Genomic DNA, 22,110 nt, shown 5'->3' with positions numbered 1-22,110 from the left:
TTATAAATTGTTCCTTCAGTTTATATGAGAAAATGGGAAGTGAATTTTTCAGGAGATCATGGACAGCCTGAAACTCCCCCACTGGGGAAGGAACCAACTGATCCCTTTGCTTGTGTCCACAAAAACAGAATATTCTTGTAAAGGATCATTGTAAACCACTTTCCCTGTGCCTGCAGAGCAGTGAGGCAGAGTGGGTGTGTGCAGTGGAGCTGTTTGGTGTGAGAGGCAAGGAAGGAAATGGGAATTGCAGGCAAGGCTGGGCAGAAGAGGCCTGATGGATGAAACAGAGACAGAATGTTCTGTCCCTGCTCTGGCTGGCTGAGACTTCACCTCCATGCTATTTTATGGGAGCTGAGTGAGGGCAGAGAGTAGGACCTGAGAAGATTTAAATGAAGGATGTGTTTGCTTGCCTGCATCAGATTTTCCCCTAGAAGATGCCCCTGAAGAAAAGCCCTTGTGTCCACACCCCACTGTGGCTCAGCCCCTGAGAACCCAAACTCTTGTGCTCTCAGCCCAATTTTGCTGCAGTTTGTGCTGTGGTGTCTTTGGGCCTCCTGTGACTGTGTGCTGCAGAAAAGTGGTTCAGAGATGAGAAAAGCAGTGTGAAATCTGCCCCCAAAGGTGACCTTCAGTGTGAGAGAGGCAGGCAATATTTTGACATGTTCAACTACCCCCACCAACATTTTCCCCTGATGGCAGTGAAAAAATTGTTTCCCTGGTTAACCCTGAGGTCCCCTGGCATTCCCAGCCATGTTCTGTCTGACATGGAGAAGGAGGAGGGGACAGTAAAACATCTGCAATTACATCAGTGTAAGAGATGTGAAATGATCTGGCCATGATCTCTGCTCCCCCAAACCTACATTTATCTGTGTAATTAAAACGTGACCAATAGAGGCTTTTGCCCCACCAGCTTCTCCTGGGAGCTGACTCCTATTTCCAACCTCTTCCTCCCCACGTCCTGGGAGTGTCCCAGGCCAGGCTGGACAGGGCTTGGAGCAGCCTGGGATGGTGGGAGGTGACCCTGCCCATGGCAGGGGGTGGCACTGGCTGGGTTTTAAGGACCTTCCTCCCCAAACCCCTCTGTGACTCTGTGAATCTCATTTTGAAGTGCTTTACCCATTTTCCCTCTTCCCCCTGTTTTGTAGCAGCTCCATCAGGTGGTTTGGCAGCAAGTCCCCAAACAGGCCCCAGGTCCTTTCAAAGCTTTGTTCTGTGTGACAGACTGATTTTTTCTTACTGACAACCCTGCAAACATTATCTGAAGCAATGTTTGGATCTCTTGGTTGTCCCCACGGAAGAGCAATTCCATCCTCACCATCACCTCAGGAGGAGGCAGGGCAGCTCCCAGGGAGGCACTGCTGGAATCTCCCTCCTGGAGGATGCTGATGAGGAAGGTGACTGCCAGACCTGCCATGAGGCACTGCTGCTCTTCCCCTGGCTGTTCCTGTGTCACCTTCCTAACCAGGGAGAGCCTGTGCCTTCAAAGGGGCCCCACTGAGCTCCCCGAGTGCTGGGGGCTGGGAGGAAAATCAGACCCCCAGAAACTCAGGTTTGCAAGAGCTGCTCAGGCCAGTCTGTGTCAGGTACCTCAGGAAGATCCACTTTTCCTTTGGTCTCTCTGAGACCTCCATTGGCCTGCCAGGATAAGAATCCAGTGTAATTTGAGTCACCATGATATCAAAATTCCAAATGTTACTGATATTGAGGCAGTCAAATTGTATCAGCCAGATAATTTAATTTTCTTAAATTATTTCTAAGCATCCAATTGCTTCTTTAGGTGTTTGTATAGAGTAGTAAAAATATAATTAAAAGTCTATAGACTTAATTTGGCCTGTCCCCAAAGGCTGTGACAGAGCTCACTGTGTTTGCACCAGGGACATGTACAGGAGATTCCTGTAAGATACAGTCTGACCTTTTCCTACAGGGTGTCTTTTCCTCAGAAAGATGCAAATGGATCCAAGCCCTCCTGTTCCCTGGAAAGGCTGAGTTCTGACAGGCTGCCCTACCTGGTGCCTTCTCAGGTTTTTCAGGTTTTCCTTTGCAACTCCACTTTTGTTGGAAACCTATTGCAATATTGTAAGGAAAGTGAAAGGTTAAAACTGCAATGAAAAACTCAGAATATCCAAAAGATACTTTGGTTAATTTAAGGTGGAATTCTCTGGGTAATTGTTTTGACTTCAGTCCAACATTAAGATGGAAATTTTTTCCCCAACCTCCAGAATTTTCTCAGGATACAACAAGAATCTCCCACCACATCCTAGGCTTTTCCACCTCTTACCCCATGGCCTTGACACCCTTTTTACCCCTCATTTTACACAGAAAACTTTGGCTAGAGCTGAACAAACTACCTTGCTGCTGAGATGGTAAATGAGCCCCCATCTCCCAAATGTCACTGTAGTTCTGAAACCACAGGACCATCTTGTGGGCGCTTCCTGGCCATTTCCTGCTTGCTTGAAAGCTGAGGAAATGAGGTATGCTGAGGTGTGAACTCTGTTTGTTTGTATGGGGAGAGCACTAGGAGACAGAGATACAGCCCGTGACCAAGGTGCTGGGCTCAGCAAAGAGAAGAAAAAACCAAGAGCCCATTGCCAAGAGATTTCTAAATTAATGTTAAACAATGCACCTGGGTGAACCTGCAGGGACTGCCTGACACTCTCAGCCAGGACTAACCCAGGCCTTGGCTTGGGACTATGCCAAAGTGTGCCCCAATTGATTTTCTTTGGTTTTAAACTCCCAGTTTCACTCAAATCAGGAATGGGTCTTTGAGGGATGGTTGCTTATTGGTTTGGTTTGGTTTGGTTTGGTTTGGTTTGGTTTGGTTTGGTTTGGTTTGGTTTGGTTTGGTTGGGTTGGTTTGGTTTGGTTTGGTTTGGTTTGGTTTGGTTGGGTTTGGTTTGGTTTGGTTTGGTTTGGTTTGGTTTGGTTTGGTTGGGTTTGGTTGGGTTTGGTTTGGTTTGGTTGGTTTGGTTTGGTTTGGTTTGGTTTGGTTTGGTTGGGTTTCGTTGGTTTGGTTGGGTTTGGTTTGGTTGGGTTGGGTTTGGTTTGGTTGGGTTGGGTTGGGTTGGGTTTGGTTTGGTTTGGTTTGGTTTGGTTTGGTTTGGTTTGGTTTGGTTTGGTTTGGTTTGGTTTGGTTTGGTTGGGTTTGGTTTGGTTTGGTTTGGTTTGGGTTGGTTGGGTTGGGTTGGGTTGGGTTGGGTTGGGTTGGTTGGGTTTAGTTTGGTTTGGTTTGGTTTGGTTGGGTTGGGTTCGGTTTGGTTTGGTTTGGTTGGGTTTGGTTTGGTTTGGTTCGGTACAGTTGGTTTGGTTCGGTTTGATTTGGTTGGGTTCAGTTTGGTTTGGTTCAGTTCAGTTTGGTTCAGTTTGGTGTGGTTCAGTTCAGTTCAGTTCGGTTCAGTTCAGTTCAGTTTGGTTCTGTTTGGTTCAGTTCAGTTCGGTTCAGCTCAGTTCAGCTCAGTTCGGTTCAGCTCAGTTCAGTTCAGCTCAGTTCGGTTCAGCTCAGCTCAGTTCAGCTCAGTTCAGTTCAGTTCAGCTCAGTTCAGTTCAGTTCAGCTCAGTTCGGTTCAGTTCAGCTCAGTTCGGTTCAGTTCAGTTTGGTTCAGCTCAGTTCAGCTCAGCTCGCTCAGCTCAGCTCAGTTCGGTTCAGTTCAGCTCAGTTCGGTTCAGTTCAGCTCAGCTCAGTTCAATTCAGCTCAGTTCAGCTGAGTTCGGTTCAGTTCAGCTGAGTTCGGTTCAGTTCAGCTCAGTTCAGTTCAGTTCAGCTCAGCTCAGCTCAGCTCAGTTCAGCTCAGTTCGGTTCAGCTCAGCTCAGCTCAGCTCAGTTCAGCTCAGCTCAGTTCGGTTCAGTTCAGTTCGGTTCAGTTCAGTTCAGTTCAGTTCAGTTCAGCTCAGCTCAGCTCAGCTCAGTTCGGTTCAGTTCAGCTCAGCTCAGCTCAGCTCAGCTCAGCTCAGTCCAGTCCAGTCCGGTTTGGTTTGGTTCGCCTGCAGTGCTCCCGTTCTCCAGCAGGACCAGAGCAGGACCGTCCCTGGCTGTGACCCAGGCCCGGGGACAGTGACATGCCAGCCCGGGGACAGTGACATGCCAGCCCAGGGACGGCACCTGCGCTGTCCCCGCGCTTCCCGGGCTGGCGCAGCCCCTTCTCCTCCTGCCCTGACAATCCCGGGCTGCTGCCGTGTTTTAATCCTCTCGGGAGTTTCCCGGCCAGCAGCTTCCCCGAGCCCTGCAGGCAGGCTGGGCTCTTAGGGAAAGCTGATTGATTTATGAGAGCAGAAGTCTCTTGCTCACTCCAGCACAGGTTATTCTCCAAATGCAAACTTTCTTTCACTTCTCACACACAAAGTGGCCGAGTGCTGTGTTATGAATGGGCCCCTTTGTTACCCCGGGCCCGACACGACAGACTGTTTAGTTCATGTCTGTGCTTTAGCAAAGGAGGACAGGGTCTGCAAGACAGATGTGCCCTTTAATTGCAGGGAAATATTAGAAGATCGTTAAGCCGTTTCTGACAGGGCTTTCCTCTGGCTCAGGGAGTGCAGAATTGTTTCGGGAAGGCCAAGGAGCAGCCCTGTCTTGCCAGCCCCACAAACAGGACCTTGTCCTGCTCCCTCACCCCAGCACTAAACAAAACCAGAGGTTCAGTCAGAAGCCCCAGTTTGCTGCCAAAGCTGCAGAGCTGCATCTCAGAGAGAACTCTCCTTACATTGCATCTGATAAAAGGCTTTTCAACACAGCTCAGGGGACATGCCCTGCTGGAGATAAGAGCAGAGCTATCAGCTCTGCTGAGAACATGGAGATGTGCCGAGGGTTCTGCTTCTCATTTGTGTTACTGAGCAGGGTCTGAGTGTAAGAAACTCTCCAGCAAAGGAGAACGTGCTGCAGTCAGCTCAGAAAACACCCCAAAGTGCAGGGGGGGAAAGGCAGATCCTCTGCTCTATAGCAGAGAGAGCTTTGGGGACAGCCTGGGGTCTAGTCTTGCTTTGTTACACTGACAAAATGACTTGGAGCAGTGCTTGGGTGCTTTGTGTTGGTTCCACGATGCAAAATTACTGGAACAGCCTCATCTGTGTCTGCAGGGCACCCCTGAGATGATGGCTTTGTCTTTTGGGATCATTGCTGTGACAGAATTTGACAGCTCCCTACATCAGTTATCAACTCAGTGCTAATGATTTTCATTTGAAATACAGCAAAATAAACCAGAACAAACCCATCTCATTGTTTGTACACGTGGGGCTCTGCTGAGGGGTAACATGAATCCCACAGAGGTTTGAGCAAAGGTGCTGGGGATGGCAGAAACCTGCAGAATCAGCCCCAAACTGGCCCTTGGGTGCACATTTTTAGCCTCATGTCCAGTCCAGGAGAAGGATGCAGAGCTGAGTGACCTGGCCTAAGCTGGGATTTGCAGCCTTGGCTCCCAGCCCTCCCAGACTCACCAGGAGCCTCTGCCTGCCCTCCCTGCAGCAGAACATCCAAAATCCCTGCCAGGAGTTCATCCACGGACCCTGCTGCACCAGACATTGGATCTCATGGAAAACTATCCCTGGGCACAGACTTGGGCCATTCCATGATTCTGGGACTTCTCGAGGTGGCAGGGGACCTGATTTATCTGAGCCAGGCTCAAAGCCCTTCTCAGTACCACGCTGATAAAGCCAACAGCCTTTCTGCTAATGATCACTGATAAGAGATTTTGGTGAGGGTTTTTTGCTCAGTCTCTGAGGAAAGTCAGTTTTGCTTTGTCTATCAATCCTACGCCTGGGATAACACTTGGATGTTCTGTGGCTTCTTTCTCCAAGGACAGGGGATGACTTTAGAAAATCTGAGCTCTTTGGGAGGCAGCATCACACAGACAGGGAAACTGGGACATGGGGGCATTAATACAGCTGGGAAAGTGCCCTTTATTTTAATTTTTACTTTCACATCTGCTGTGGGGTGAGCCAGGAGCCAGTATTCACTGCCTGGTTCTTGTAGGTTCTTGCTGATCCAAGCCTGGTTCTTGTAGGTGCAGCACCAGAGAAGCCATGGATGTGTTTATTTAGGGGGAATGTTGGTCTTCAGCAAGTTTCACTTCATTTGTGCAGGAAGCTTTCCCAGCTGCTGCTCCCTGGAACTGTTGGTGGGGTGGTCTTTGCCCTGCAATGTTTGATATCAGGAGGAAGAACAGCACCTTGTCAGCTCCTTTTTGTATGGCAATGTTAACTTTGGGTTCCAGCCCAGGTACCAGGATGGGATTCAGCCTTTTTGTCCAAGAGGTAGGAGCGATGGCAATCCCTGAATCCTTCAGGACCTTCCTCTTGCACCAAATTTAAAACATCAGTGTTTCTTTGTAAAGAAATCAAAAGCCCCTGGGAACTTCCAGTGGTGTAAACTGAGTTTTCCTGTTCAAATATCTCGATCAAGATTGACAAAGAAAATATCTCAGTGTAATCCTGCTGAGCTGTTTTCATTGGAATGCCACAGGCAGGCTTGTTCACAAAATCTCTGCTTTTGCTCTAGGCGTAGGCAGGAACAATCCTGTCACTGGAGCCGCAGGGGCTGGGCTTGGTGCACAAGGAAAACAGGGATCCGTGCCATCCCAGCAGGGTGGCAGCCCTCAGCTGCACTGCCAGGCTCAGGAGAGAGCTGGGCTGTGCTCAGCAGCAGCAGAGGCTGCAGTGCTGCACAAGGGCACCTGAGTGTGCCCGGGGAAGTGCAAACCTGCGCCAGTCTCCATATTTGAACTCGGTATTGGAGAGGGGTTTAAGGCACTGTGGCTCCCAGCAGCTGTAAATGGGAGTGTGATTTGTGTGACTTCAGGATATTTGGGAATCTCTCCCTCAGGACTGTCCATGCCAGTCAGAGCCATGTGTCTGGCAAGGAGGCAGAGATCAGACTCCCAGTGCTGGATCAGGAGCATGCCTGTGTCCTTGGGGAGCAAAGAGGCTCCAGTGAGTCCTGGACCATCTCCCCCCTCTCCACTTCTCTCTGGGTTCCATGTGATGCAGTCCCTGACCCAGCCCAAGTAACTGGCTGGCCTCAAACCCTGAGTTTGTGCTCTGGATGTCTTGGGCACCCAGACCCTGAGCTCAGATTGAACCCAAACCCAGCTCTGGCCTCAAACCCTGAGTTTGTGCTCCAGTTGTCTTGGGCACCCAGACCCTGAGCTCAGATTTAGCCCAAACCCAGCTCTGGCCTCAAACCCTGAGTTTGTGCTCTGGATGTCTTGGGCACCCAAACCCAGCTCTGGCCTCAAACCCTGAGTTTGTGCTCTGGGGTGTTTTGGGCACCCAGACCCTGAGCTCAGATTGAACCCAAACCCAGCTCTGGCCTCAAGCCCTGAGTCTGTGCTCTGGATGCCTTGGGCACCCAGACCCTGAGCTCAGATTGAACCCAAACCCAGCTCTGGCCTCAAATCCTGAGTTTGTGCTCTGGTTGTCTTGGGCACCCAGACCCTGAGCTCAGATTTAGCCCAAACCCAGCTCTGGCCTCAAACCCTGAGTTTGTGCTCTGGGGTGTTTTAGGCACCCAGACCTTGAGATGAGATTTAACCCAAACCTGGCTCAGGGCACAAATAGACTTCACTCTGCAAAATCCAAGGCACATCTGCTTTAGGATCCAGCTGCAGGACTGTGCTGGACTTGTGTTTCACCCCCAGAGAGCGTCCAGACCTTCCCTATGCACTGTAGCTGTCGGTGATGGATTATTTCACATTTCCTTTGAGCTGAGCCTCCCTGCGGCCGAGCGTTCCCCAAGGGGCGCTGAGGTGCTCCAGGCAGGGAGCAGGGCAGGCTGTGCTCACTCCTGGAGATGCTGCTGGGATCCTTTCATGCTGTTGTTTTTCCTCAGCCTGGGATAAGTCACGTTGGGCTGCAGGAGCCTGTTTTGTTCTGCGCGGATGGAAACCAAACAGCGCCGATGGTCGCTTCCTGATGGGCTTCCTGCCATTGTGAGGGAATGGTGTCAGGGAACAAAACAGGATACACCAGCCTTGTGAATGCAGCGGGGACAATGCTATCAAAGTGGAATAAAAATAATGAATGGGCACTGCTGGAGCCTTGAGTCACAACCTGAAATATTTGTGTCTCCCGAAGCCGCCGCCTCCCACCTCTTGAATTCCTGGGAGAACGCTCTTTTTGCAGTTTCCAGTGCTTTGACAGTAGAGATCCCAAGAGAAAAGATAAGGTTTTGTGGTTTGCACCTATTCCTTCGTGTTTTTAAGACTGTACTTTCTGTCCTTTTCCTGAGAGTAGGCCCAGAGATGGGACAAACCTCCTCTCATGGCAAATCCCCAGTACTCTTGGGTTTCTCCATTTGTTATTTTCCTTTTTAGGGCAAATAATTTATATTGAAAAGCTTCAATTTATCTCTGCATGCTGGAACCAAAACCAGCAGGATTGTCACAGTCTCAGTTTCTGACACAAGTAAAAATACCTCCAGGAGCTCTGCTTGGAGGGACCAGGTGAAACCACTGCAGTGGCAGATGCAGCTGGGAGTGAGCTCAGCTTTCCTGACACAAAGTCCTGATGGAATATCTGCCACTGGGAAGAGCCTCTGGCAGCACATCAAGGCCAGGGGCCGGGCACTGGGTGCTCCAGGACAGAGCTGAGGTCAGCACAGCATTTCTGCATTTGTGCTCTGGGATTCTTGGGGTTTGTCAGCAAGCCAGGCTCTGAAACCATCTTGCAGTTTCCCTCCGTTTCTTCAGCAGAAAAGACCATAAAATGCTACAATAATATTTACTGAAGGGTGCATGTTCACAGTTAGGCCCATGTGTCTTTGTTTACAAACACATCTGCTCAGAGCAAGGCAAGTATTTTAAAAGCAGAGGGGAAAAAGAAATGAAATGAGAGGGAAGGTCAGCTAGAGCTGGGTGGATTTGAGTGCTCAGCTCTGGGCAGCAATCACCCAACAGTGTCAATCTCAGTGGGAAGGGGATTCAGCCTTGGATGGGAAAAGCTGTGGGCACAGAGGAGTGGAGATACAAGCACAGAGAAGTGTTAATGCCTGGCAAAGGCTGATTGATTTTCTGGGAGCACAACACGGTTTGGAAAAGATCTTGTGAGATCATACAGTCCTCAGCCTGAGCAGGGTCAGGCTGGTTAATCCATAGAGGTAAATCCTTTTGTGCTCTGTGTGACTTCAGGCTCCTGGGAAAATCTCCAGCTCAGGATTGTCCATCCCAGTCAGAGCCATTTTCTGGCTTTTATCAGATACCAGATTCCCAGTGAGTCAGGGAAATTACCTGCCAGGATAAGAAACCTGGCCCAAGCCGTGCCAAAGGTGATGCTCCCAGCACTCAGGACAGGTTTCACACTCTGCCCTCACCCTGAGTTTCTCAGGCTGGCAGAACTGGGCAGGGCACAGAAGGCAGGGAGCTCTCTGGGGATGCAGCAGAGGCTGTGTTTGTCCCAGGGACACACACCTGGTCCCAGTCAGCCCCAGCAGGGTGGGAGGCGCTGGGGAAGCAGCAGACCTGGGGTGGGACTGCCAGGGCTGCTCCCTGCTCCAAAGGAAGAGCTGCAGCACCTCCAGGAGCTCAGGGTGTGTGTGATGGGGATGGGATGGTCCCTCCAGCCTCAGCTTCCACCACATTTACTTTCCAGAGGTCAAGGGGCCACAGAGATAATTTGGGCAGGTTCTTTTTGAATTCTACCTCCATTCCTGTGCCTGTTCTGAGACCTCACAGAGGCTTTTCCTGGGGATTTCCCACAGTTCCAGGCCTGGTTTAAGACTCCTTATCATAATGCTTAATGCACAAACTTGCTGGGAAGGACAAACTGTCACCTGGTTATTCCCAGTTGGCTGGAAACAAACCAAAATAGGTCCTGAAACCATTAATGTGAAGTCTAGACTGAGGAAAAAAAAAGTCATTGGTTCAGATCCTATGAAAGTGTGCCTGAAGTAAAGTGCTTTTCTGAGGAGTACAGAAGAATGATTTATATTTTTATCCTTTTTGAGGCTGCTTTTGGGGATCTTGAGAGGAAAATAACAGAGCATTGATTTTAGCAGCCTTCCTTTAACCACTTGATACAAAATTTCATGGGAATAGTGAATATAAAAATAACTCCCAAAAGATAAAGATATATTTTTTTTTTTCCTTCTGAGGAGTTTTGCCAAATCATTTTGCCCCAATTTTGAGCTGTCTAATTTCAGTGTGCTTTTGGTGTTTTTCAGTGTTTTTGCTGTTTCTGCTGCTCTTACTCCTGCTTTGTTCCCCCTTAAGACGAGTTACCATGTTGTGGTTTCCCGTTTATTTGAATTGTGAAGGAATTCTGGTTTGTTCCAAGGCTGCCAAGCTACCCATGCATGGAGTAGCCTGGGAGGAAAGGGGAGGAAAGGGAAGGAAAGGGAAGAAAAGGGGAGGAAAGAGAAGGAAAAGGAAGAAAAGGGAAGAAAAGGGGAGGAAAGGGGAGGAAAGGGAGGGAAAGGGGAGGAAAGGGAAGGAAAAGGAAGAAAAGGGAAGAAAAGGGGAGGAAAGGGAGGGAAAGGGGAGGAAAGGAGAGGAAAGGGGAGGAAAGGGGAGGAAAGGGAAGGAAAGGAGAGGAAAGGGGAGGAAAGGGAAGGAAGGGGGAGGAAAGGGAAGGAAGGGGGAGGAAAGGGAAGGAAAGGAGAGGAAAGGGAAGGAAGGGGGAGGAAAGGGAAGGAAAGGTAGTCTGGGCTCTTTGTCCAGGTCACTGTCCTGCTCTGTGGCTCTGAGCAAATCTCCAGGGCAGACTGTGGCAAAAACCTGCAGTGTGAGATGCCCTAAAAGAATTAAATGAAACCCTAAAAGAATTAAATGAAACCCTTCCCTTTTACTCCAGAACTCCTCAGATCTGCAGAGACTTGGACACAGTGTAAAAGGTTTGCTGCCTTCTTAACCCTGAGTGCTGCTGCAGCAGGGAAAGGGGCTTGGAGCAGCCTGGGACAGGGGAAGGTGTCCCTGCCCTTGGCAGGAGCTGGGATGGGATGAGCTTTAGGGTCCCTTCCAACCCAAAGCATGCCAGGATTCTGTGGCAGCAGCCTGCATCTCCTCCCATCCCTCCTGGGGCAGGGATTCCAGCCTGGGGGTGTCCAGCCCCAGCAGCAGCAGCAGCTCAGGGAGGGACCCTGGGCAGTGCTGCAGGGGGGCACAGGAGCAGTGCACTGGGAGCTGACAGCTCTCATCCTGTGAGCTCACCTGGGCAATGGTGATCCCCAGCTGCAGCCAGGAAATCTTCTCAGCAGGACTGCAGTGCATTGTGAAGGGCACGGGATGGGATTGTGGCTGCTGGCAATCAAATGTTCATGATTCCAGTTTTCTGTGGGGAGTTCTGGGAGTTCCTGCCCCACTCCCATCCTGTAAGGCAGGTGGAATAGCAGGAGCAGACCTCAGGAGAAGTGGGCTGGAACAGCTGCAGAGGGAATTCTTGGTTTGATTAGCAGCAAGGGAAGAGTGGATATGTGAGAGTGTGTCCAAAGGATTGCTGTCTGTGTCCCATGGGCAGCACTGGCCGGGGCTCAGTGGCCACAGTGTGCTCAGGAACGGGGCAGGGAGAGGAACGGGGCAGGGAGAGGGGAACGGGGCAGGGAGAGGGGAACGGGGCAGGGAGAGGGGAATGGGGCAGGGAGAGGGGAATGGGGCAGGGAGAGAGGAACGGGGCAGGGAGAGAGGAATGGGGCAGGGAGAGGGGAATGGGGCAGGGAGAGGGGAACGGGGCAGGGAGAGAGGAATGGGGCAGGGAGAGGGGAATGGGGAACGGGGCAGGGAGAGAGGAACGGGGCAGGGAGAGGGGAACGGGGAATGGGGCAGGGAGAGGGGAACGGGGCAGGGAGAGAGGAACGGGGAACGGGGCAGGGAGAGAGGAACGGGGCAGGGAGAGAGGAACGGGGCAGGGAGAGGGGAATGGGGCAGGGAGAGGGGAACGGGGCAGGGAGAGAGGAACGGGGCAGGGAGAGAGGAACGGGGCAGGGAGAGGGGAACGGGGCAGGGAGAGGGGAACGGGGCAGGGAGAGGGGAACGGGGCAGGGAGAGGGGAACGGGGCAGGGAGAGGGGAACGGGGAACGGGGCAGGGAGAGAGGAATGGGGAACGGGGCAGGGAGAGGGGAACGGGGCAGGGAGAGAGGAACGGGGCAGGGAGAGGGGAACGGGGCAGGGAGAGGGGAACGGGGCAGGGAGAGGGGAACGGGGAACGGGGCAGGGAGAGAGGAATGGGGCAGGGAGAGGGGAATGGGGCAGGGAGAGGGGAATGGGGCAGGGAGACAGGAATGGGGAACGGGGCAGGGAGAGGGGAACGGGGCAGGGAGAGGGGAATGGGGCAGGGAGAGGGGAACGGGGCAGGGAGAGAGGAACGGGGAACGGGGCAGGGAGAGGGGAACGGGGCAGGGAGAGAGGAACGGGGAACGGGGCAGGGAGAGGGGAACGGGGCAGGGAGAGAGGAACGGGGAACGGGGCAGGGGTAGAGGGGAACGGGGCAGGGAGAGAGGAACGGGGCAGGGAGAGGGGAATGGGGCAGGGAGAGGAACGGGGCAGGGAGAGGGGAATGGGGAACGGGACAGGGAGAGGGGAACGGGGAATGGGGCAGGGAGAGGGGAACGGGGCAGGGAGAGAGGAACGGGGCAGGGAGAGGGGCACGGGGAAGGGGGCAGGGAGAGGGGAATGGGGCAGGGAGAGGGGAATGGGGAATGGGGCAGGGAGAGGGGAATGGGGCAGGGAGAGGGGAATGGGGAATGGGGAACGGGGCAGGGAGAGGGGAACGGGGCAGGGAGAGGGGAATAGGGCAGGGAGAGGGGAACGGGGCAGGGAGAGAGGAACGGGGCAGGGAGAGGGGAATGGGGCAGGGAGAGGGGAATGGGGAAGGGAGAGAGGAACGGGGCAGGGAGAGGGGAATGCTCCCTAAGGGGGTGCAGACATCCAGGGCAGGCATGAGAACACTCCCTCTTCCAGTCCAGTGCCCAGTCCACCCTAATGTCTGCCCCAAGATCAGCACAGACCCTGCTCCTCTTTGAGTTTCTTATTTGACTCATTTTCTTGTAAGTCTGATGTTATCTCTGTGCTCTCATGAGGTGCTGGCAGCAGAAATGCTGCCTTGTAACATCCCTGCTCCAGGGCTGCTCCTCAGTGCAAACCTGGCTGTGTGTGAGGCTGCTGGACCTGGGGTTTTGGTGGGTTACATCATTAGGTCTGTGTTGGCAACATTCTCTTTACAAAAATATCTCAGGAGTGATTTTCCCACAGGGGCAGGAGTGGTGAAATTTTGGGGAGGGGGAAAAAGGAAGGCAAACAGCCACCCCTCTAGTGGTGGAATCATCTCTCCGTGACTGAGCCGTGGTTCAGGTACTCAGCACTGCCTTCTCTTCTAAGTCAGCCTTTGTAGAGGAGGATCCAGCTTTGATCTTTAGCAGCTCCTTTTAAATGTGGTTGTGGACAGAAAAGTGAATGAAGAGAGCTAAATGAGGATGTTCAGTGACATCTCACTGCACTCACATGGAATAACCTCAGTCACTGGGGACACCTGGGGTGACTGCCCACCTCCCCAGCCCTTGTTCCCCTGCCCTTTCTCCTTTCTCAAATCTCCTGTTCAGTTCATTAACTAATGAAACCTTTGCTGAAGTGTGTGTGTGTGTCATCTCCCTTTGCAAGGAGATCAGGACAACTTGGCTGAAGCACTGGTGGCTTGTCAGCCCCCCAGAATCCCAGACTGGCTGTTCCTGCCCTCAGGGCAAAGCCAAACTGTGCCTCCCACTCCCACCTGGGACCTGGCTCACCCAAATAAAGGCAAACCTGATAATTGACTCTCTCACAACTGGAAACTGCTGTATAAATAAGAGCACACCACAGATCCCTGCCTGAGGAGTGTGTGCTCCTCGTTTGTGGCACTCACTGGTGGCTGGGCTGTCCAGGAGCTGGACCTGCTGTGAGCTGCCACAGCCACATTTATGCCAGGAATGTGATTAAAACCTGGAAAAACTGAGGCCAGCCTATTGCCAGAGGCACCACAAGGTAACTTGTATGCCAGAGCAGCACACACAGCCCTGTCTCAGGCTGAGCAGTGTGGGGGGACAGGGCTGTGCCCTGTCTGGGCAGGCTGTGCTGGCACCTGGGACACCTTGGAGTGTTTTCCCAGTCTCCAAACACTGGGCAGCTGTCCACGGCAGGGGAGAGAGGCTCGGTGTTTGTGGGAGCTGCTGCTCCCCCGAGCAGGCTGGCCTTGGAGGGGTGCCTGGCCAGCCCAGTGAGCCCAGAGAAGGCTGCACACGTCCCTGCAGCCTGCAGCCAAAGCCTGGCCCCCTCCAGGAGAGCTAGCCCGGGTCCCAGGGTGTCCCCAGGAGCACAGGCTGCCCGAGCTGTCCCTGTGCTCTGCTGTGAGCTGTGTGTGGCACAGGGCTGGCTCACTGCCACCCCCTGACCCTGCATGTCACCAGCCCTGCCCGTGCTGTGCTCCTGGAGCTGAGCAGGTGTCACCAGCCCTGTCTGTCCCCATCTGCCAGGCTGGCTCAGCTCAGGGTTGAGCCTTTGTGCTGCCGCCCACCCGGGCTGAGCTCAAACCACTCCTGGCCCAGGAGCTGCCAAGAGCAGCTTTGGATTTCTTCTCCTGTTTTCAGGACTGGAGCTGTCTGTGCAGCACAAGGCAGAGCCCAGTCCCAGTGCCCCAGTGAGGTTATTGCTGCCCCAGTTAACACCAGTTGCATGCAGGCAGCTCTGAGCAGCCACTTTGTCTTTCAAGGAAGATCCTTATCTGGGCAGGTTCTCTGGTTCTGTGTCACAGAGCAGTGGGTACTTGCTGGTGTGTGTAAAGTTATATTTTGTGCAGCCCCAGCCACTGATCTTGGTCCAGGGTTATTCTGTGGAGTGTTGTTTGGTTGGGGGGTTTTTGGGACAGCCAGAGAGACCCCTGCTTTCGAATTTCTTTACCCCCAGAAGCTTTATTCAGAAGAAAAATGGCTTTAGGCAGAAAAAGCAGCCTGGAATTAAGAGTGCCTGCCCAAGTTTGAATTCAGAAGAACCCTCCAACCCCTGCTTAAGTCCTGCTGAATTGCCAGTAAAAATCTTGTGAGCATCCTCTCACACTGATTTTGTGGGATAACTGTTATTATAGTAATTTTCCCTAAAATATCCCAATTCTGTGTATGTTTTTAGAGTGTGTTTTCAGACTGGAAATCTCCGAACCCAAACCTGCAGAATCTTTATCTGGTGCATTTGCAGTGGTGCTCACCTTTCCCTTGTCTCTGCCCAGCTGAGACTGGGTCTAGAGGGCCCTGAGCCAGCCCAGCAGCCCAGTGTGGGGACCTGACACTTTTTGTACTGTCAGGAAGTAGAAGCCTGCAGAAAATGTTTCATTTGTGTCAAATGTGTCATGTGTCATTCTGCCTGAGCTGAATCCTGAGCTCAGAGAACCAGAGGAGCAGCAAATCCTGATCTCTGAGGAGAAGTCTTGCTCCCTTTTAAGCCTGAACCATCTCTTGTCCTTGTACCTTCCTGCACAGCTGAAGTTTGCAGCCTGGAGATAAAGCCAGCCCTTTGAAAGGTTTCTGACACAATTCACACCAACCCTTCCCAGGGACACCTCCCACTCCCTGTCTACCCTAAAGCTGGAAAAGGGAGGGGTATTTTTGACAGGTTGGGGAAAGCTGCAGGAAAGGTCGAACTCCTTTCACCAGCCACCACTGGGCAGTGTGGGGTAAAACCCTCTTTGCTCTTTGGTGGCTGCAACCAGTGGGAGAGGTTGACCACAAATTGCAGCAGATGCTGGGACTTCAGCAACATTTATGCAGATGTTTGAGGGCTCCTCTAATTCAAGCTTAGGCTCACTCCAGTTCTAGGCCACTTGGGCTTGTTGGGGTTTGTTACATGATCTGAGATCAGAGATAGAAAAGTGCTGATTTTTGTAGGCCTGGCTCTCTCTAAATGGGTTAACTTCAGGCTGAGGGGGATTTTCGTGTTGTTCACCCAGCACACTCTGAATTATTGGTGTTTTTTGTGACACTGTCACCAGCCTGGTGGTATCTGATTTGTGCTCAGACTCTGGTGTCATTCCAGAAGCTGCACTTCTCTAAGCTGTCAGAATTTCTGTTTCCCTCCCTGGTTATAGAAGAATTTACAAAACAAACCTCTGGGGAAGGGAGAGGGGTAGGGGGGATGGAGAGAGAGCAGTAATCTATTATTCTGTTAGGCTGAGCAGACCATGTTTCAGCTGTGTGTTCAGAAACCCTCTGCACCCACCCACCACTGCTGGGTGGCTTTTGAGCACTAAGTGCCCAGATCTTTGTAGCTTTTTTTTTGGAGCCTGCTCCATCAGCTCCCATTAAAGTGGGGGCTGCTTTCAGTGTGGGAGGTTCCTCCTTCGGCTCCTGCCCTGCCACTCATAAAGGCAGCTGTGTTGTGTGTGGTTAGCTGAGCTCCCTCCAGAGCAGGCAGCCCTTGCCAGATGCACTTTGAGTCAGGCAGGGCTGTGCCAAAGCCACCAGCAGCCCTCGCTTGGAAAACCCGAGCACGTCCACACAAGGAAATGTATAGTCAGAACTTTTTGTCAATATTTGGAGTTTCAGCAAGGGGGGGGGGGAGGGGGGGAAATTTAAAAAAAAAAAAAAAAAAAAAGGATAACAATTTCCTGTTTTTAAGCATTTCTAGAAATGCACAGTTTGGTAACACAGCAGCCCTTGACTTCCCACAAAATAAACAAAAAGTGTAAAGTAATGCGTTTTTCCCCCACCACGAACACCCATAACTGTGACCTGCTCTGGCTGCTTCTCCTCCAGCAGCAACCTCAAAACACAAACAGGGCACAAACCCTCGGAAAGGAGCCCTGGGGGACTTCAGGTGCCACTCCAGAGCCCCACACACTCCAGTGGGGCTTGGAGCAGCAGCCACTCACTGGCACGGGCTGAAGCTGCTCACAGCGAGCGTTTGGGGTGACACAGCCTTGGGGTGACACAGCTTTGGGGTGACACAGCCCCGGGGGTGACAGCCCCAGCAGCTCCTCCTCTGCTTGCAGAGCTCCAGTGAACCTGAAAGCTGCTCCCACCCAAAGCCGGCAGCCAGCCGGGCAGGGCAGGGCTGGGCAGGGCAGGGCAGGGCTGGGCAGGGCAAGGCACAGCAGGGCAGGGCTGGGCAGGACAGAGCAGGGCAGGGCTGGGTAGAGCAGGGCAAAGAAGGGCAGGGCAGGGCAGGGCTGGGCAGAGCAGGGCAGGGCTGGGCAGAGCAGAGCAGGGCAGGGCTGGGCAGAGCAGGGCAGGGCTGGGTAGAGCAGGGAAGGGCAGGGCAGAGCAGGGCAAGGCAGAGCAGGGCAGGGCTGGGCAGAGCAGGGCAGGGCAGGGCAGGGCTGGGCTGGGCAGGGCTGGGTAGAGCAGGGAAGGGCAGGGCAGGGCTGGGCAGAGCAGGGCAGGGCAGGGCAGGACAGGGCTGGGCAGAGCAGGGCAGGGCAGGGCTAGGCTGGGCAGAGCAGAGAAGGGCAGGGCTGGGCAGAGCAGAGAAGGGCAGGGCTGGGTAGAGCAGGGAAGGGCAGGGCAGGGCAAGGCAGAGCAGGGCAGGGCTGGGCAGAGCAGAGAAGGGCAGGGCAGGGCAAGGCAGAGCATAGCACAGCACAGCAGGGCAGAGCAGAGCACATCACAGCAGGGCAGGGCAGAGCCGCCCTGGTTTGCATAGCGGCTCCTGCAGCCCTCGCTCTGGTTCCCCTGCCGGGTGGCCGTGGCTGGCCGTGGGGCCCCGCAGGTGCTCCCCAGCTCGCAGGGCGAAGCAGAGGGCAGCTCCTGCTGCAGCAGGCTGTGAGTGCTGTCTCTCCCCAGGAGGCTCTGTCGGTGGTGAGCGACGACCAGTCCCTGTTCGAGCCCTCGTACGGCGCGGCCGCGCAGCTGCCCAAGGACATGACGGCGTCCGGCAGCCCCGACTTCGGGCAGCCCCACAAGATCAACGCGCTGCCCCCGCAGCAGGAGTGGATCAACCAGCCCGTCAGGGTCAGCGTCAAGCGGGAGTATGACCACATGAACGGATCCAGGTGAGGAAAGGAAGGAGCCTTTGCACGCTCACAGAGGCTCGGTGGTGGAATCACAGTGTCCAGGCTGGGAGGGACCCGCAGGGATTGTTGAACTCCTGAGTCCAAACCCCGAGTTTAAACAAAGGCAAAGCACACACTGTCCATTTGTGCTCTTGTCCTGCACATCACCAAACCTCTCTGTGCAGGACCATGTCCCACTGTCCTGCAATTCCTTCATCTGTGACTCATTTTTAACAGCCTGAGCAGTTCTCGTGCAGTTCTGCAGGATGTGTCCCTCCCAGTCTCCACGAACTCTCCACAGACTGGCCATGAGGCTGCCAGGGCAGAGCTCCTGCTGCCAGTGCTGCTGGAAATCCCACATTCCCCCTCTGGATGTGCTGCGGTTCCAGCTGCTCTCAGAGGGGGACGTGCAGCAATAATCAGAGTTTCTGCCAGGGAGGCTCTGAAAGCTGCACTGAAGGACACTGTACTGGTGCTCCAGCAGGGCACAGGCAAACCTCTGGAAATGGAAAGAAGGGAGAAGGAGGAGACTGGGGTCCTTTATGGGAGTCTGTGAGGTGGAACAAAACCAAAGCCTGAGCCCACCCCTTGTGTGTGGGCAGAAGTGACACGGGGGGTTCGGGAGTGACTGGAGGTGTGGAGCCCAGAGGGTGCCTGGGGAGGTGTCACCTGCCCAAAGGGCAGCCCAGCCCCTGCCGTTTGTAACTAGAGGTGAATCTTTTCACTGGTCAATGATATATATATATATATCATATAGATATATATATATATATATAACATTTTGTTATAGCAGCGCGGGTAGCCCCTTTTAGAAACACTACTACAAGTCCACAGCCTGGAAACAAATTTCACCTTCTTGAACATAATCTTTAAGTCTAAAAATGTCAATATTTTTTTTCAGTTTTAAATATAGTTATATTGTAGGTACACTTTTGGTTCTTGGCAAAAGTTTGTAGAGTTCACATTATTTTTAAATGTGATTTGAATTTCAAAGTCACAAACATCTCTAGCATTTCTAGTGCTTCATAGTGAAACTCTCAAGGGCTTTTCTACTTTAGGGTGAGTTTAGCAGCACATTTTCCTGGTTTCTGAGAACACAGCAGAGCACAGAGCTGGAAACAGAAAGCAGCCTTGCACTCTCAGGCCTCCACAGAGAGATGATGCTGTTAAAGACATCAAACAGCAGTGTGCTGTTTTTTCCTCGTGAGTGTACAGTAGATGCTGATTTTACTCTCTGATAAAGGCCTTTGTGGCAGTAGCTCTCTCGTGGGGATCATTTGCAGGCTGTTTATTGTGTCCAAATGATACAGCAATTTATTTATTATTTAAGATGCTGGTTATTGTATCCAAATGATACAGCAATTTATTTGTTATTTAAAATTCTGTTTATTGTGTCCAAATGATACAGCAACTTATTTATTATTTAAAATGCTGGTTATTGTGTCCAAATGATACAGCAATTTATTTATTATGTAAAATGCTGGTTATTGTGTGCAGATGATGCAGCAATTCACAGGTTGTGACAAGAGCCCAGCCCACAGCTCTTTCAGCATCACCTCTGGGTTCATCTGAAGCCAACCCTAGTTCTGGTTACAGTGCATTACACACTTTTCATCGCAGAGCATCTTAAAACATGACAGCCAATCAATACCTGTACTATTACCTACATGCTATTATAACTGCTAACCATATTCATGTTACTATTTTCCAGTCACAAAAAGTTAGCATGTTAAAGTTTAAGCTAGAAGCTGTTTTTCAGTTTTCTTGCAGTGAAAAATTCTGAGATCTTCTACTTGCAACGTGGCATTTTTGTTTGCCTGTGAAAATCCTTTTGCTTGGTAAAAACATCTTTTGTTGGAGGTGGATTTATCCTTTTCTCTGAGTCATAAACACCCCCTTCCAACTCACTTACCTCTTAGTTATCCAGTAAGACTGGCTCAGCAATTCTTCTATATCAAAACTTGCTTTTATTTCTATTCCTTCTTCAGATTCTACATTCAAAGATCTTTCTGCTATACATGCATATCTGTGAGACCTTTCTGTACATTCCTTATCTTTCCCACCATGCAGCACCTTTCAGGGGAGTTTCCCTCTTCCTGAGGCATTCCTGAAGTGCAGGCAGGTGTAAGTTTGGAGGAGCTGACTGTTCATTCTCTAAGAGGGGACCACGAGCAGAATCCCAGTGTCTGCTCTTCCTTCCTCCACTCGACAACAGCAAATTAAAATGGGGCTCCACACCAAAAAGCAGCATATTGTAAAGGAAGAGAGGGGTGGGAGAAAGGAAGGATGAAAGGAAAGGAGGAATTATTCCCCTGAGTCAGGTTCAGAAATTCCTGAGATCCATTATTTTGCTCTTTCAAGCAGAAGCCAAAGGTGGTTCCTAGACAGAGCCCTGGGACAGTGTTTGTTTTATTTCCACACCTCTGGAGCCCAGGCTGGAGCTGGACAGAGGATTTAGTGGCCAGTGCCAGGCGAGCTGCTTGTCCATTTTGGCCAGCGTAGGAAAAACTTCTCTTGGCATCCCCAGAGAAGAGAGCTGCTGGAACAAGGAGCCTCTGGGCAGTGGAACGAGTTCTGTTCATGTCCTTGGACTCTGCCCCTGCCACAGGGACTGTGCTGGTGAAATCATCCTGCATCATTTACCTGTGTGCATCCACAGTGCTTCCTGCCAGAGCCCGGGCACATCCAGCATGCAGAGCCTCTGGAACATCTGGATTCCCTGAGAAAAGCCAGGGATTGATCTGGCATCTGGAATGCCCTCCCACAAACCCTCTCAAATGGTGAGGGAGTGTTTCTCTGGATCCCAGCCGTGGATATTCCATGAATACACCGTGCACAGCTCCCAGCTCCCTGCTGTCCTCTGGCTCTGGTGGTGTTCCCCAGGCTGAATCCTTCCCTGCATGGCCACAGCTCCACCCCCATCCTGCTGAATAAATCCCTCACCTGGGGCAGGGATTGCAGGGGCTGCAGGGCTGGCTCAGACTGGCAGAACTGTCTCAGCTCCCTAGAAATGCTGTGTTTGGTAGGAAATGCTGGGTTCCAGAGGACACAGAGTAAAGGATCTTCTCACTTGCTGTCACTGAAGATTCCGTGGTGTTTTCTCAGGGACAGCTCAGCCTCCTGCTCAGCCCAGTTTGGGTGATGCTGTTCCCAGTTATGTGTGTCCAACTCTGGATGCAGCCACCCCAAAAACTTCCCCAGAGGCAGGGCAGGACCCTGGCAGGTGCCTGGAGCCCATTCAGTGTCCTGCAGGGTTAATGCAGAGGCTCCTCTGCCCACAGTGCCTGGCAGAAGCACCTCAGTCCCTGCAGGTTCTCTTCAGACCTTCCTGCCAGACGTCTCTGCCACTCTGCTCTCTGGGTTTGGCTGCTGAGACACAGAGCAAGGGATGGGCAGGGCTGGAATGCCAGAGCAGAGGCTGTGTTGAGAAAGATCATCACAAAAACACGGAGGGGATCTCACAGCCCCGGGTTATTCTGGTTGTTTCACTGTGAGGGTCGTGGGTGTGCACCCTGTGGCAGGGAGCACAGCCAGCCAAGGACTCTGCTCTGTCCTGTGCTCTCTCCATGCCAGCAGAGACGTGGAGAGGCTCTTCAAGGGTCTGCAAATCACAGAGCCACAGAAACCCTGAGAGGTTTGGGCTGGAAGGGACCTCAGACATCACCCAAATGCAAACCAGGGACCCCTCCCACTGTCCCAGCTGCTCCCAGCCCTGTCCAGCCTGGCCTTGGGCACTGCCAGGGATCCAGGGGCAGCCACAGCTGCTCTGTCACCCTGTGCCAGCCCTGCCCAACTTGCCAGGGAACAATTCCTGCCCAGTATCCATCCATCCATCCCTCTGGCAGTGGGAGCCATTCCTGTGTCCTGTCCCTCCATCCCTTGTCCCAGTTTCCTCTCCAGCTCTCCTGAAGCCTCTTCAGGCCCTGCCAGGGGCTCTGAGCTCTCCCTGGAGCTTCTCCTCTCCAGGTGAGCACCCCCAGCTCCCCCAGCCTGGTTCCAGAGCTGGACCCAGCACTGCAGGAGGGCTCTGTGCTGTATGAGAGGAATGCACAGGTAGTGCCAGTCCATCTGTAAGGGCATTTTCCAGGGAAATTAAACTCCGGAGCAGGATGGGAGAGACAACCCAGGTGCCCAGGCAGGCAGGAGAGGAGGCTGGAGGCTGGTCACTGGCCAGGAAGAGTGACCAGTGA

The 22,110-nt window shown here is 52.6% G+C and overlaps 1 protein-coding gene across 4 annotated transcripts in view; it reads left to right on the top strand.

Annotated features, from left to right (window-relative positions):
* The window catches only part of FLI1 (Fli-1 proto-oncogene, ETS transcription factor), a 91,131-nt gene that overhangs the window by 34,684 nt on the left and 34,337 nt on the right, over positions 1–22,110 (top strand). For all 4 annotated transcript variants that reach the window (XM_056509575.1, XM_056509577.1, XM_056509576.1 and 1 more), the window contains one exon: positions 17,712–17,920. In XM_056509575.1, coding sequence (XP_056365550.1) covers positions 17,712–17,920 — 209 coding nt within the window. The remainder of the gene's footprint in view (positions 1–17,711; positions 17,921–22,110) is intronic.

Source organism: Oenanthe melanoleuca, chromosome 24 (genome assembly GCF_029582105.1).
Source record: "Oenanthe melanoleuca isolate GR-GAL-2019-014 chromosome 24, OMel1.0, whole genome shotgun sequence".
NCBI lineage: Eukaryota > Metazoa > Chordata > Aves > Passeriformes > Muscicapidae > Oenanthe > Oenanthe melanoleuca.
Note: the sequence above shows the minus strand (reverse complement) of the source record. Positions and strands in the feature narration are given on the sequence as shown.